Source organism: Megalops cyprinoides, chromosome 1 (genome assembly GCF_013368585.1).
Source record: "Megalops cyprinoides isolate fMegCyp1 chromosome 1, fMegCyp1.pri, whole genome shotgun sequence".
In the NCBI taxonomy this organism is placed as follows: Eukaryota; Metazoa; Chordata; class Actinopteri; order Elopiformes; family Megalopidae; genus Megalops; species Megalops cyprinoides.
In genome coordinates this window covers 41,598,401-41,612,014 of record NC_050583.1, presented here as the reverse complement: position 1 = coordinate 41,612,014, position 13,614 = coordinate 41,598,401, and the positions used below count along the sequence as shown (strand labels likewise).

The following is a 13,614-nucleotide window of genomic DNA, read 5'->3' as shown; positions in this document are numbered from 1 at the left end:
TCTTTTACCCACAAGAGGGCATCCTAGCCCAGTATTGATGTAAAAACACTTGTCCAAAACAACTAATTGAGGAGAAACAACAAACAATGGAGGACCATGAAAGTGCATAACCAAAAAATAGGACCAAGTTATAAATATAATGACAGACACATACAACTGTAGTATACAAATATAGTATATAAATTAAGAAAAAAAGTGTTCTATAGACTGTCTTTCATCCTTACTAAAAGTGTCTAAAAAGTGTTGCTAAATATAAGCAAAACAAACTGGATTATTACCCTCAACCCCCTGCACAATGACTTTTGTAACTGGAAAGCATTTTTAGCGAGGTTGGTGAAGAGAGAGTGGAGATGGGAACAGAGCAAACTAAGGCATTCTTGCATTGACTCTTGCTTTTACAGTTGTGACTGGCTCAGCCCTTTCTCTTTTTCCTTTCCTCTTGCTTTCACTCTTGCCCCACTTCTGTGGACCACTCATAGGTCAGGATGGCACGGGACATGTCGGATAAAGACATTCTCAAGATGGAGTTAGACCAGTTGAAGAAGGAAGTGAAAACTGAGAGAATGCCGGTGAGTATCCCCATGTAACTCTTTGGCAGAGGCAGAACGCTCTGTCTGTCAGGAGAAAGAACTAACAGATGAAGGTGTGTTCACACAGAGGACAGATTACCTAATTACTTTTCTTCACCTCTCTTACTCAGGTGTCAACAACAGCTAAAGAGATAGTGGAGTGGGTTGATGGCCAGTATGCTGAGGACCCCCTGATCAAAGGCATCCCAGAGGAAACAAATCCCTTCAAGGAGAAGGGAGGCTGCATAATAAGCTAGCCTGGGAAGGGGGGAAACCCCAAACTAATAGAGGGAGACTTTTGACCAAGGTATAAAGAAAAGAATAGCTAAGCAGCTATGAGTAAAGTCCTGGTTAGATCATTTTTTGGACACATAGAAAGTGGTAACTGGAATGGAGGGAAGTAGCATTGGGTGAGCATGGGGTCAAGATCCAGACCCATCACATGACAACCTGTCAAAAGGTCTCAAAAATAACAATGGCAACATTGCATATTGTCAACAAATTGTGTCCTGCATAATTGCCATGAATATATTACACCCCTGGTTCAGGAGTGGAGACCCACCCCCCAGTAACCCTATTCTCATCAGTGGTGCCAGCTATGACTTACAGCTTCAGAGATTCGTAGCAGAGTCTTTTTTGCATTGCAGGAAGAATTTTGTCTGCCTGTAAATAAAAAAAAAAACATCTAGCCAATGCAAACCTCTCTTTTTTTGTGTTGTGAAATATCTTGTATTTTTTAAAATTCCCCACCCAAAGTAAGATTGCAACAGACTCACTAAACTGTAAAAGGATCAATACAGAGTAAACACATGACTTTTAGCTATTGGTTGCATTAGACCACTTTAGATGTATTTACTTTGCCTGAGAACTTCTGATAACAACAGTTATAACAAAATATACATAATGATAACGAAATATACATAATGTACATACAGTATATATTATTATGTACACATGAAAGGGTATATGTTAGGAGCATGACATAGTTTAAGTATAAGAGGTACATGTGCATGTCCAAAACATTTTCATCTCTCTATTAATCACTCACTCCTACTGTTAGGAGAAGACATGTTTGCTCAATTCAAGCAATGAATCCACCGTGATGGTCCATAACTCAGGTAGACTGAAAACGTCCAGATGCACAAACCTCCCCTGGAGCAATATTGGATCTCTGACAGCTGAACTCAAAAGAAAAAAGTGTTGTCTTAAAACTAAATCAAAACACTGGACATGTTCCACACAGAACCAACAGATATAAGGTCACCTAAAGACACAGAACTGATGGTGACCTTGTGACCCACTTAAGAATAAAGCTTTTGGTGGGATTCTCAAGATGGAGACTCCTTCAGCGTTTACTGAAAATACTTTTCCCAAGAGAGAAGCCTCCTGATAGCCCCAGTATGACCAGAAGAAGAAAAAAAACAGACAAAACAATGGAACAATTGTTAAGATGTTACAGTTAAAACCCTGACCAATCAAAAGTGTCATTTTGTATTTATATATTGACTATACAACAGCAAGACAGATAAAAGCCACTGAGAAGCTTTACATTTTGAGACCTCAACTTCCTGTTAGACAAACTTTGAAGAAGAGGGAACTGATAGAAACAAAAGAGTCTGGTGCCATTGTATTATTTCTGACATCTTTGAGCTCCAAAATCAAGTATGTGAAAGAATAGATTTTGTCATTTATTTCATGATTTATAGTTTAACTGCACCAGATTGTAATGAGTGTGTTCTTAACCATTCATTAAAAAACAGTCCATCTTTTTAGCCTAGATAAATGTCAAGTCCTATTTAAAACATTTTCTATGACTTCACCTCAATCATTGACGAATAAAACTACATAAATGGTTATAATAGTAATATATTTAAGACTCAAGTGCTGGAGTGAAGGAGTTGTGCCTTTCTTCATTCCTACTGCTAATATGGAAGTTTGGACTTCACAGTACATCAGACGACTTCTGTAGAACACACACCTCTGCTCCAGTTTGCACATAACAGCTTGCAGTGATGCTGTGAGGACATTTCATGTTCATTGTAGGTAATACATCAGGTGACCATGCTGCTTTGATTCGGGAGCCAAACAGGAAGGGATTCTCTGCTCCCCCTCCCTCTCTCAGCTGCTCTCCCCATCAAGGCTTGTAAGCTCATCCCCACGAATTCATCCATAGCTTCTGAGCCCTGATCCCATTAGCCTGATGACCCTGCCCTTTGCTTTCCTTTTTCGTCTTCATACTCCCTCCTCCAACCTTTTCTTTCAAGCTCATCCACTTTGGATAATGAACATATAATCGGTTGGATAAACAGCATATTCATTAGCTGAAGGTGGCAGATCTGACTGGTTTTCTCACAGCCAGGGACATATGAATGGCAAAACTGAGTGTAAGTGAATAGGCTTTAATAAACAGCACCTCAGACTTGCATGCCCCAATTTTTAGACAATCCCTATGTGTTTAACAAACCGACCCCCCTCTCTAGGCAGGCCTCCATGTTACCTGCTTGCTGATTCTGCCTCTTTACATGCCCTTCTTCTTACTTCCACTTCCCTCTCTGTCATCAGCTCACATGAGCCATGGCCATGAGGTTGATTTCTCTCCACCTTGTTCCACGATGACCCTGTTCTCCCACCTTCTGACCTTATTACACCCTCCTTTCCTCCAGTGATACAAGAAGTATGCCTTTATTGTTAATGCTGTTTCCATATTTCATAAATGTATGTTTATGTTGCTTGTTTCAGGTAACATTCAGAGACAAAATCAAAGACAGACCTCTTGATTGGCAGAAGCCCTGTAGCTGTGGAAGGTTAACAAAGAACAGCTGCTTTATGCAAATATGGGATTAGCGAAATGAATTTGCATTCTAGTGACCTTGAAGATACAAGTATGATATCTACGCTTAGTGTTGTTACCGATAGTGGCTGTCTCTGCAAGGTTCAAAGTCAGCATGAAACCGTGTTATCCAAAGTACATGTTTACCTATAAGGGTTGTCATTATAACACAGTTTCTTATATATTACAGTTAAGGAATACCAGAAGACAATTGAAATACTATCAAACGTATATCAAACCACAAACAGGTGGTCCAAAAAGCTCATTTTTTGTTTCATTTGATGAAAAGACATGCTTCAAATTGACATTCACATGTAGTTTTCTAAATTCAAGGTGCTTCCTTTGTGCTGTTTCCCTTCAATAGAGGCTTATACTGTGCAACTTTGCAATGAATACCACAATAATGCAAGAAAATTTGAATGGAAGTTATTTATACCGTGCAGACTATAGATCTCAGTGTGTTTAGTCTAATTGCTGCCTTTGGATTTATAGTTGCCTCCCAAACCACTTCTCTCACAGCCTGAGGTGTGACAGGGCTGCCACTGTACCAGAAGCATTAAATTTCTTAATAATGGACACAACAGTGGTATGTGGTAGATTCAGCTTTTTGTGAGATTCTTAATAGCCATCTTCCAACTTGTGCAGATGAATGACCGTATACCTGCAGCTTTCAGATAACTCTCTGACCTTAACCAAGATTATGCATGCTGATGAATCTCTTCTCTGTGGTGTTGCGTATTTTATACCTCGAAAAACAATGCATCTTTTGATGCCTTTTGAGGCTATAGCTTCCATTGAAATTCCAGTAAGTACAAAGTTGGTGTAGGTCTGTTTTGTCAAATTTTGTTTTAAAGATTACTTATAAGTTTAACATTTAAGAAAAGTTTATGTTTAATACACAAAAGCAGAAAAAGGCAGAAAATTGTATGTTTAACACAAAAAAGCAGAAAAATACATTCTTTCTTTTATATATTTGTTTCTTTTTAGTGAGGGGTATGAATAAATATGGAGGGCACTGTATATATAAAATACATGCACAGCTGTTGACCATTCCTAATGGCATGTTTTCACAAAACACCCTTATCTGAATTTCATTAGCTGATAATCATACGGCCTGTCTATCTAGTGAAAGAAATGATGATACTGAGACATGATAAGCATTTGTCCTCTGCACATACTTGTTCTCTGGCTCACACACACACACACAAACACACACAGAAACGCGTATACCTGCTGTTGAGGAAAACAGCAGTAGAACCATGTGGAGAACATGTGAAGTGACAGTAGGTTAAGTTATAATTAATTAAGTGTGAGATAAATCAAGACAATTCACCCAATTCAATTTTAATTACCATGCCAAGATTTACCTTATGGTGTCTACCTCATCCCAGAGTTGTTTGTTATATACCTCAATGATGACATTATACAAAATAGTTGCATTGAGGGGTAAATTTTGATTACTGTGATTTTATCTTGGATTCGGTTTAGGTATGATAAACTTGTATTCACAAATTACAGGCTTGTAATAGTTGCGGATTCTTTTCTCTACATCATTTTTTGTCAGCAATGAGATTTTAATCATTTGCTTTCAGTCTAACTTATTGTCAAATTCAGCCTGCATTGTTGAGGGCATGTTAACATTTAACCGTCTGCTTTTACTCAGGATCTCACAGACGGCATGATGCAATGGAAGCTCATGCAGCATTTCAACCATTACATAACTTAGTGAGAGGTGCCACAGTTCAAGTTCAGGATACAGTGCAGACTGACAGTGAGTGAGGTGCAATGGCTATACTCTCATATACAGTCAAACATCTTTGAGGCAAAGAATACCAATTGGTAAAGTACATGGGGCATGCATGACAGCATGTTTATGAGCAGCAGAGTTGCCTAAAAACTATGGAATTCCATATTTGAAACAATGCCACCAATACATCCAAAAATGTTACACAGCTGATCAAGCTGAAACTAAAAACATAGATCAAGGAATTGGCCACAGCCCATGAACTATGTTCAATGCTGTGAGGATATCTTTTGTATCTTATCTTTATAGCCATTCATGAAGTCAGCTAATGTTACACAAACTATCATATCACCCCCCCCCCCACAGACACATTCACCCTACTGCCCCCCCAACCCCCCACAGCCACAGACCTTTAGCACATGATAAAAAGGCTCCTTGTGATCTCTACCTCTCTCAGATCTCCGACCTTATAGTCCCCATTCTTTCTGACTGGCTGAAACTCCACTGTTGAACAGTGTGTCTACAGTGCCCCACAATGTGGCTGCTGCTGTTTTTGGCTTGGTTGTTCATTTGGGCCTGTGGCACATACTGGTACCTCTTCGGCAAACCCAGTCCTTTCTCCCTGGAATCAGTGAGGCCACCAGGGCCACGTGTGACTGACCAGAAGTTGAGGGACAAAGTGCTCAAACAAGGTAAGGGGACAGTCTCTGCAAGGTTAAGACTATATGCTATGTCAGTGCTGGGGTGTTGCTACTGTGATGGCTGCAGCGACAAGTGTTTTATTAGTCATGTGGGAAATTGATTGCCTTAGCATAAATTTAATTTCTGTGGAGGGGAAATGTGAATATGGAAATGCAATGCCCCATCTTAGTAGCACATGATGTTGATGTTTTGCTTGCAACACAATGTTTAAAAAGTCAACCACCTGCCTAGGAAGTGTTTATATAGTGTAATCTTCATTTGACCTGATTATTTGTATTATCTAATATTCAGATTTCCAGTTTCTGAAAATGTCACTCCTGTTTATATATTGTCTTCTCTGCTTGACAAAGTGAGGCATCAAATGGGAACCTGTTGTCAAGAGTAAAACAAGGCAGTGGGGGGGCTGTATATTGACAATAGAGATTTTTCAATTTGAGCCTAGTTTAAAGCTTGGTCTGCATCTAAAATTGCCATATGAATTGATTTTCAATGGTAAAGCTATTTCAAGGCAGACACAAAAGCCACACCCGAGGTCTCAGCAGATCTGTCTGCTGTCACTGGTCTGTTATTCAGCTTTGTGTTGCAAAGCACTATTTTATGAAGTACAATTATTTATTAAGGGTGTGAATATGATCTCTGACAGAAAGAGCTGCACAATGAAAGCTTTTTGTGTAAAATTAACTTCAATACACAGCAGTAGCGATATCTGATGAAAATCCTATGCACTAAAATAATGTTCTTAATCAATATCAAAATCATATTGTGCACTTTCAACTGATTGTTTGTAATGGATCCAGACAGTCAAGTTTTTTAGTAGGGAAAACAACCAGCGATACAGCAATACGTACAATAATGCAGAGTCATGGTCCAGGAAACTTAAAAATCACAAACCTCAACAATTCTCAACATTCCACAATCACCATCTAACGCTAAACTCACTACAGATATTTCTGATGCTAATGGGCTAGTTTGTGTGGCTGAGAGGTAAAAGATCATAAAGTTATATGGCAGTGCAGTACTAGTAGCATAAAGAAAGATGTTGCAACAGTTTTACAACATAATCCAATTACAGAAGAGCTGCTCCTCAAGATTATAGTACCATATAACTTACATATGCAGCATGAATTGTTGACTAATAAATTTGTTAGCCAGTCACAGTGCAACATTTTATCAATATCTTACTTTATCTTAATTAGATTATGACAAAACAATTTTAACAGATAGCTTGGACTCCTACAGATTCTTAATAAGACAATAAAACAGTTAACAGCAGGCATTTGGAGAACTTTGACATGCACATTGCTCTTACTTTCAACAAACTAGGCAATCAGTCACAAGGAACTTTGAATAAGCTTGTTATGTAGGGTAAGTAGAATATTATAATAGAATATACTATTAGTATATATATATAATTTTAGTATATGTAGAGTATTATAATAGTATATAATAATACATAGTAATAGTAGTATAACAGAATATTACACAATGGGATTGTGGCAGTGAGAGATATTTCATGAGAAAGGGCATGATGATGTCTGGCATTTGCATGTCACTCAGGGTTCAGTGCCGACAAAGTGCCAAAGGACCTCGATGCCATCGTCATCGGCAGTGGTATTGGCGGACTGACAGCTGCAGCGACTTTGGCGAAGTTGGGAAAGCGAGTCCTGGTCCTGGAGCAGCATGACCAGGCTGGGGGCTGCTGCCACACCTACCTGGAGAAAGGATTTGAGTTTGATGTTGGTAAGAAGTCTTTTTATCCTTATATGACTAGTGGGTGAGGATCTAGTAGAGAAATATTCATTTTCATGAGATGAAGGGATCAGTTAAATCTGTTCTTATATCCTATGACTCAAGTAACGAAAAGAGATGGAAACATTCCATGAATGTCACAAAAGAGTCACACAAATTAGGACACAAGCTTCACCCTAACTTTTTCCCAAAATGGGGTTCATTATATTCGTTGAAATGTTTTTTGGGATGGAGTCTCCTTGTGCGTGGGTCTCCCTGAATATGAATTTTTTTGTGAAATATGTCATCATAAAACATCTGCTTTGGCAACACTATATCATGTCAAAATTCAGCAGAGCATACAGCAGTTATGCTTATGCATTTCACAATTTGTGATGATGGGGTGGAATAACAGGCCTTCTACACATAACAGAAGGCACTGGCACAGACATAACCTGTTACCATCATGCAATTTGTGGTTTGTGTGCAACTGCTAGTTAAAAAGACTTGATTTAGGATGGTCTTAGATTGGGTCCCTACACAATAGACACACTTTTTGACATGTGCTGAAGATGTAATCACACAGCTAGAGGTAGCCTCCCTTTCCAGGTGAGCATAAAAAACGAACTGGTGACCAGAACGGAGGAGGAGAGAAAAAACTTGTCAGTAATTTCACACATGACAGGGACATTGATGTCTATTGTTCTGATCTAGTTTGGATGGTTAGAACAGTAGACAGCATTTCGTTTGAGGCTTACAACTGTTTCAGTCTTTTTGTTAATGCTAACTGGCTGATGTCCTGACCGGCTGATGCAGAGAGGAAATGGTGACTGTGATATTTCATAGGCACGGATGAGGCTGGTTTGTCTCGGTTTGGTTAGCTGTGAATAGATTGTCTGAAAAGTCTTCCCCTGAATCTTTGTTTGGAAATTCAATTTAACTCCTTTAGCATCTCCTACATTTTTACAATTTATAGAAGGAACATCCAACTAATTTGATAATTGTTTGTTATTTTCTAGCTAATGGTTCTGTGAAGGAGGCACCTTCCCTTATCCTCCAAAACTGTTGATTGTTTGTTATGTGTTAGTTGTTTAAATGTGTGTCTATTAATAAGGATCATTGTCCTCCCATTTGCAGCTTCAGCCATTACTGTGATTATTTCAATCAGTTGCAGCCAAACCAGTTAATTGTTTGTTAGTTGTCTGTGTGTAATGGTTTAATTGGCAAGCCATTGGTAAATGAATTATTTAACATGAAGTTTGGGACATATTTCAAGGAGGACCTCAGATATGGTGGGGAGAGCACAGACCATGGCACAGACTGCCATTCACTATGACTGTGGGCAGGACTGAGCTGACTTGGGCTGTATGTCCTACAGGCCTTCACTATATTGGTCAGCTCCATGAGAACAGTCTTTTCCGCATCGCGTTGGACCAGATCTCAGAGGGGCAGATCGAATTTGTGGAGCTGGAGCATCACTTTGACACCATCGTCATCGGTCAAGGAGACGACCGCCGTGACTATCACATCTACACTGGCAAAACCGAGATGGCAGAGCGCCTAAAAAAGCAGTTCCCCAACGACATAGAAGCCATCGACGCCTTCTTCAAAATCATGAAGGTATATTTTAATCCATTTTTGAATGCTTTTTTCCCCTTCATGCAGCTCTATTTTGGAATTGTCAATTGTTTGTTTCACCACAACAACCACTGTACGTATGCAGGAGCGCTGGGGTACAGCAATCCTTGGGTTCAATTACACACCAACTGTGACTATTTTTCATACAGCAGATTTCTTATTACACTACAGTGAGCTAAGCTCCAAACGGAGAGGATGGGTGCCTTCACTGAAGTCATTCAAGTAGCCTGAAGCAGCCTGATGAATCACAGGGTGTCTGAGAGCAGCAAGACAAGCAGCCCCCTGCCAACATACCACACCCTATCCCCAGAAGAACAATAGTGATTGCTCTGTTGCTGTGGGTTCATTGTTAGGTGATTATACAGCAAGGATCAAGCCCCAGCTGTAGGGCTTAGCATGTACTCAAAGCAGGCACTTTAAATACTGAGCTACTACTCAGGTGTGCCATGCTGCACTTTACCAGTTTTTTTTTCTGAAGGTGACCTGAGCAACAAACCTCCATGAATTATGCCAAGGAATGATAGGACTGAGCACTGAGCACTCAGATCTTGCCTAAATTGGTGTCTGATCTGAAATTTGAAAATGTGTACCATGTGGCTTCTTCACTAAGCAGCTTCAAACAACAATAAAAACTATGGAACTTATAAAATACACCTTTGTAATACACAATAACCACTTAACCATAACCTACACTGCAGTGAGTAATGTGTCTGACAAAAGCCAAACCTACATCCAGCACTTGTTCACCATATGAAAGTATTAGTAACCTCTACATTTCAGTAAATTTAACCATTTGTTGTGTTTATCTTGATGGAGTTGTTGTTTCTTATGCAGTGGACAGGGCACCAATCAATCACAGCACTCTTTTCCCATTGGCTAGGTCTCAGCCAAGAAGACCCATTACCTAGCTAGTCTGAAACTGATCCCTCTCTGGCTGGCTCTGTTCCTGCTTAAGTCCCGGATTGCCCACCTCTGCTCCTCAATCTTCAGGCTGACTGGTTCCAGCGCTACAGAAGTGGTCAGCACTTTAACAAGCAACAAGGACCTTCATATCATCTTCTCCTACTTTTTCTATGGTAAGTTGGTAGCCCTGCCCAGCTTTTGTGAGATGGCCATTTATTTTCAGATCATGTTGTGGAACATGTGACTAAAGGGTTGTTTTTATATTTATAATCTTGACTCCATCAATTTCCTTTTAGGTGTGCCCCCCAGAGACTCCAGCACAGTCATCAATGCCTTGCTGTTGCATCATTACAAACGTGGGGCCTATTACCCCCGAGGAGGGGCTAGCGAAATCCCATTCCACATCATCCCTGTTATCCAGAAACCAGGGGGCAACGTGCTGGTCAGGGCACCCGTCACTCGAATCCTAGTGAACAAAGAGGGGGCAGCATACGGTTAGTCAGACAGTCAATTATTCAATCACAATAGCACAGTCTATGGAGACAAGCATGGTCCTCTCCCACAACTAAACTGGAAGCCACATCATAAGAGACTCATCATATGATCTTTCTCAAAGACTTCACCTGGGGGACTTGGGTGGAATACTTCATGGAATGGAGTCTCAGTCCATGACCGCTTATCCCATACCTTATCATTGGCAGGTGTTACAGTGAAGAAAGGCCAGGAGGAGGTGGAGGTGCTGGCCCCAGTGGTCATCTCCAACACTGGATTATTTACAACCTTTCAGAAGCTCCTGCCACCTGAAGTCCAGGCCAAGCCAGGTGAGCTCCAGCGATTTTGCCATTTTTCAGACAATAATACTACTAACAGGACACCCAGAGGACATTATGGTCAAATAGGATAATCACGCAGAAGAAAAGCTACCCCATTGTTCATATTCATGTAAAGTAACAAAAATTCCTGGGACCCTTGAATTCTGAATTCTCTTCTGGAATATGATATATTTTTGGTATATTGCTTCTACGTAAAGTGTAATGCTGTGGCATTTTGGTGAGGCAAACTTATTTCTCCCCACAGAAATTCAAGATCGCCTTGATATGATGAAGCATGGTAGGGGATCCTTCTTGGTCTTCGTGGGCTTTGATGCAACCCAGGAAGAGTTGGAAATCGTGCCAACCAATTTTTGGCTCTTCAAAAACAATGACATGGACAGCATGTTAGTATTGGCACAATGACTCCATAATGTTCTTATTGTGCATAACTTGTTGTTGCATTTGTTGCCCAGAGGATAATGCTGTTACCCAAGTTTTCTAATCAGATCCCAGTTTGTTGAGATATGGTAGGACGTTTATCCACACTGACAGAATTATTGTATAAGGAGTCTGCAAATGTAGTTGTGTTTTGTCCACTTGGACTGAAACAGGATCTAAAACTCTTTCATGAATCTGGATCCCAGTCAAACACTGTTTAAGAGCTTGGAAACTCCTGATTCACGCTGATTGGGAATACATCTGTATCTGCAGGATGGACAACTTTTTTAGCCTGAGCAAAGAAGAGGTTGCTGAGAACATCCCTATGATGTTCATCACATTTCCCTCTGCCAAAGATCCCACGGCTAAAGTCCGTCACCCAGGTACCCACACCTACATCACAAGGTTTACAAAAGCACAGCGCTATCGAAATCTCAGTAACAATGTGGGGTTCTCCACAGCCAATGTAATATTCCTGAAGGTTCTTAACAAATGCTTTCAGGTTTTCATGTTTTCAAAAATGCTGTCTAATGTTCCTAGCACTGCATAGCCACAAATATTTGCTCTGAAGATGATCATACCATACAAATCAATGTGGTTACATTAGGCTCCCTCCAGCAGTGGAAGTTATGAGGCAATGGAAGCAGCCATGGAAAGAGTATGCAAGCATAGTGTCATGCTACAGTATCATTTCCTCCCCAGGGAAGTCATGCATGACCCTGCTGACTATGGTGAAATACGAGTGGTTTGAGGAGTGGAAGGACAGCAGTGTGAGGAAGAGGGGGGATGAATACTACAATTACAAGATGAGCATCGCTAACAAGCTCTTTGACTGGGCCTGCATCCACTTCCCCAAAATCAGGGACAAGGTACAGCAAATGGACAAACATTTTCTAAATAATTAGGAGACAAGTAGTCTATGAGTCACATGAAGGGGATCTGGGAGTATTACACACATAGCAATGTAGTCAACATTTTTTTTCATGACCTCATTGTTATCACATGTGCGTTTTCTTTCCTCTCAGGTGGTGTTCATGGATGCAGCCACACCTCTCACAAACACACACTACCTGGGTGCCCAGCGAGGGGCCATGTATTCTGCTGAGCACAATCTGGCGAGGTTTCAGGCAGAGGCGATAGCCAGGAACAGGTGCTCCACACCAGTCAGGAACCTCTTTATCTCAGGTAAGAAGCCTTGCTCTGTACACATCTACTGTCTGACAGGGTAACACACTGTTGGGCTATATTAGCTGGAAAAAACTTGGTTGATCACAATCCATGAGCAACTGTACAGATCAAATTTACAACCATTACAACATTCCATTTACAACCAATTTTTAAACCAAAGTTTACAACTAAAGTTTATTAAATGGTACAGCACTTAACACTTCACTAAATAGTGCGTCAGCAGTTAATTGACTGCATAATCTCAAAACCGAGATGCTGGAAGATACCTTAAAGACTATATACATGACTTACATCTTGTGATGACAAATGAGAAAATGTTCATTTGAGAATGATGTTGTTACTTTACCAAGCTACAGTTCATAAATATTATTAATTGGTATAGATCCACTATGCGGTTATTGAATATTGTCAAATATTGACAATATATTTGAATCTGTTTTGTGACAACATGTTTGTGTGTATGTGTGTGTGTGTGTGTGTGTGTGTGTGTGTGCTTATGCATCTTTCAGGCCAGGATGTGTTCAGCTGTGGGATAGCTGGGGCCTTCCATGGGGGACTCCTTTGCGCCTCCACAGTCCTTGACCACATTGTCTACATTGACCTTCTTCTCCTAAAGAAAAAGCTAAAGAGGCAGAAAGCTAGAGAGCTAGCAAGGTCAACCAAGAAGCTGGAGTAAGATTAAAAGCCTCTGGCTCCCCCTGCAGATCTATGTGAGAACTGCATTGCTTTAATGGATTCCAAACACATCAGTGCGAGGATGGCTAACATATGGACACACTTGGGACTTGACTGGATGGCATCAGTCATTCTATCAAAAGGAATGGTGATAATGATATAATGGGACAGACCTCAGTGTAATGCATAACAAAATGAAAAGTAATTGTCTTTTTACGGAAACTATCAATGATAAGTGTATTATAATACATTATGTGTAAACTTTAACAATATTAGATTAGAAAAAATAAGGGTATTATTTGTCTAGTTAACAGCTGATATGACATTGAATGCATTTTTTAAATTTGTACTTTTTATTACAATGCCCTCAAGCTGCAAAACAGCTAA

The 13,614-nt window shown here is 40.1% G+C and overlaps 2 protein-coding genes across 2 annotated transcripts; both read left to right on the top strand.

Annotated features, from left to right (window-relative positions):
* Window positions 1-485: 485 nt before the first annotated feature.
* Window positions 486-826, top strand: gngt2b (guanine nucleotide binding protein (G protein), gamma transducing activity polypeptide 2b). The gene is made up of 2 exons (XM_036552140.1): window positions 486-569; window positions 701-826. Exons 1-2 carry the CDS (start codon window positions 486-488, stop codon window positions 824-826), a joined length of 210 nt encoding a protein of 69 aa, XP_036408033.1.
* A 4,852-nt stretch (window positions 827-5,678) lies between these two features.
* LOC118790880 (inactive all-trans-retinol 13,14-reductase-like) lies at window positions 5,679-13,228 on the top strand. The gene is made up of 11 exons (XM_036548005.1): window positions 5,679-5,835; window positions 7,403-7,585; window positions 8,952-9,193; window positions 10,092-10,287; window positions 10,411-10,608; window positions 10,816-10,935; window positions 11,192-11,330; window positions 11,638-11,747; window positions 12,067-12,233; window positions 12,390-12,549; window positions 13,062-13,228. Exons 1-11 carry the CDS (start codon window positions 5,679-5,681, stop codon window positions 13,226-13,228), a joined length of 1,839 nt encoding a protein of 612 aa, XP_036403898.1.
* Window positions 13,229-13,614: the final 386 nt, after the last annotated feature.

Bases quoted from the DNA above. Each gene is read 5' to 3' on its own strand.
- LOC118790880 (XM_036548005.1), top strand. From the start codon at position 5,679: ATGTGGCTGCTGCTGTTTTTGGCTTGGTTGTTCATTTGGGCCTGTGGC. The intron at 10,609-10,815 runs GTTAGTCAGACA...TATCATTGGCAG, and splicing joins CAAAGAGGGGGCAGCATACG to GTGTTACAGTGAAGAAAGGC. The intron at 12,234-12,389 runs GTACAGCAAATG...CTTTCCTCTCAG, and splicing joins TCCCCAAAATCAGGGACAAG to GTGGTGTTCATGGATGCAGC.
- gngt2b (XM_036552140.1), top strand. From the start codon at position 486: ATGGCACGGGACATGTCGGATAAAGACATTCTCAAGATGGAGTTAGAC. The intron at 570-700 runs GTGAGTATCCCC...TCTCTTACTCAG, and splicing joins TGAAAACTGAGAGAATGCCG to GTGTCAACAACAGCTAAAGA.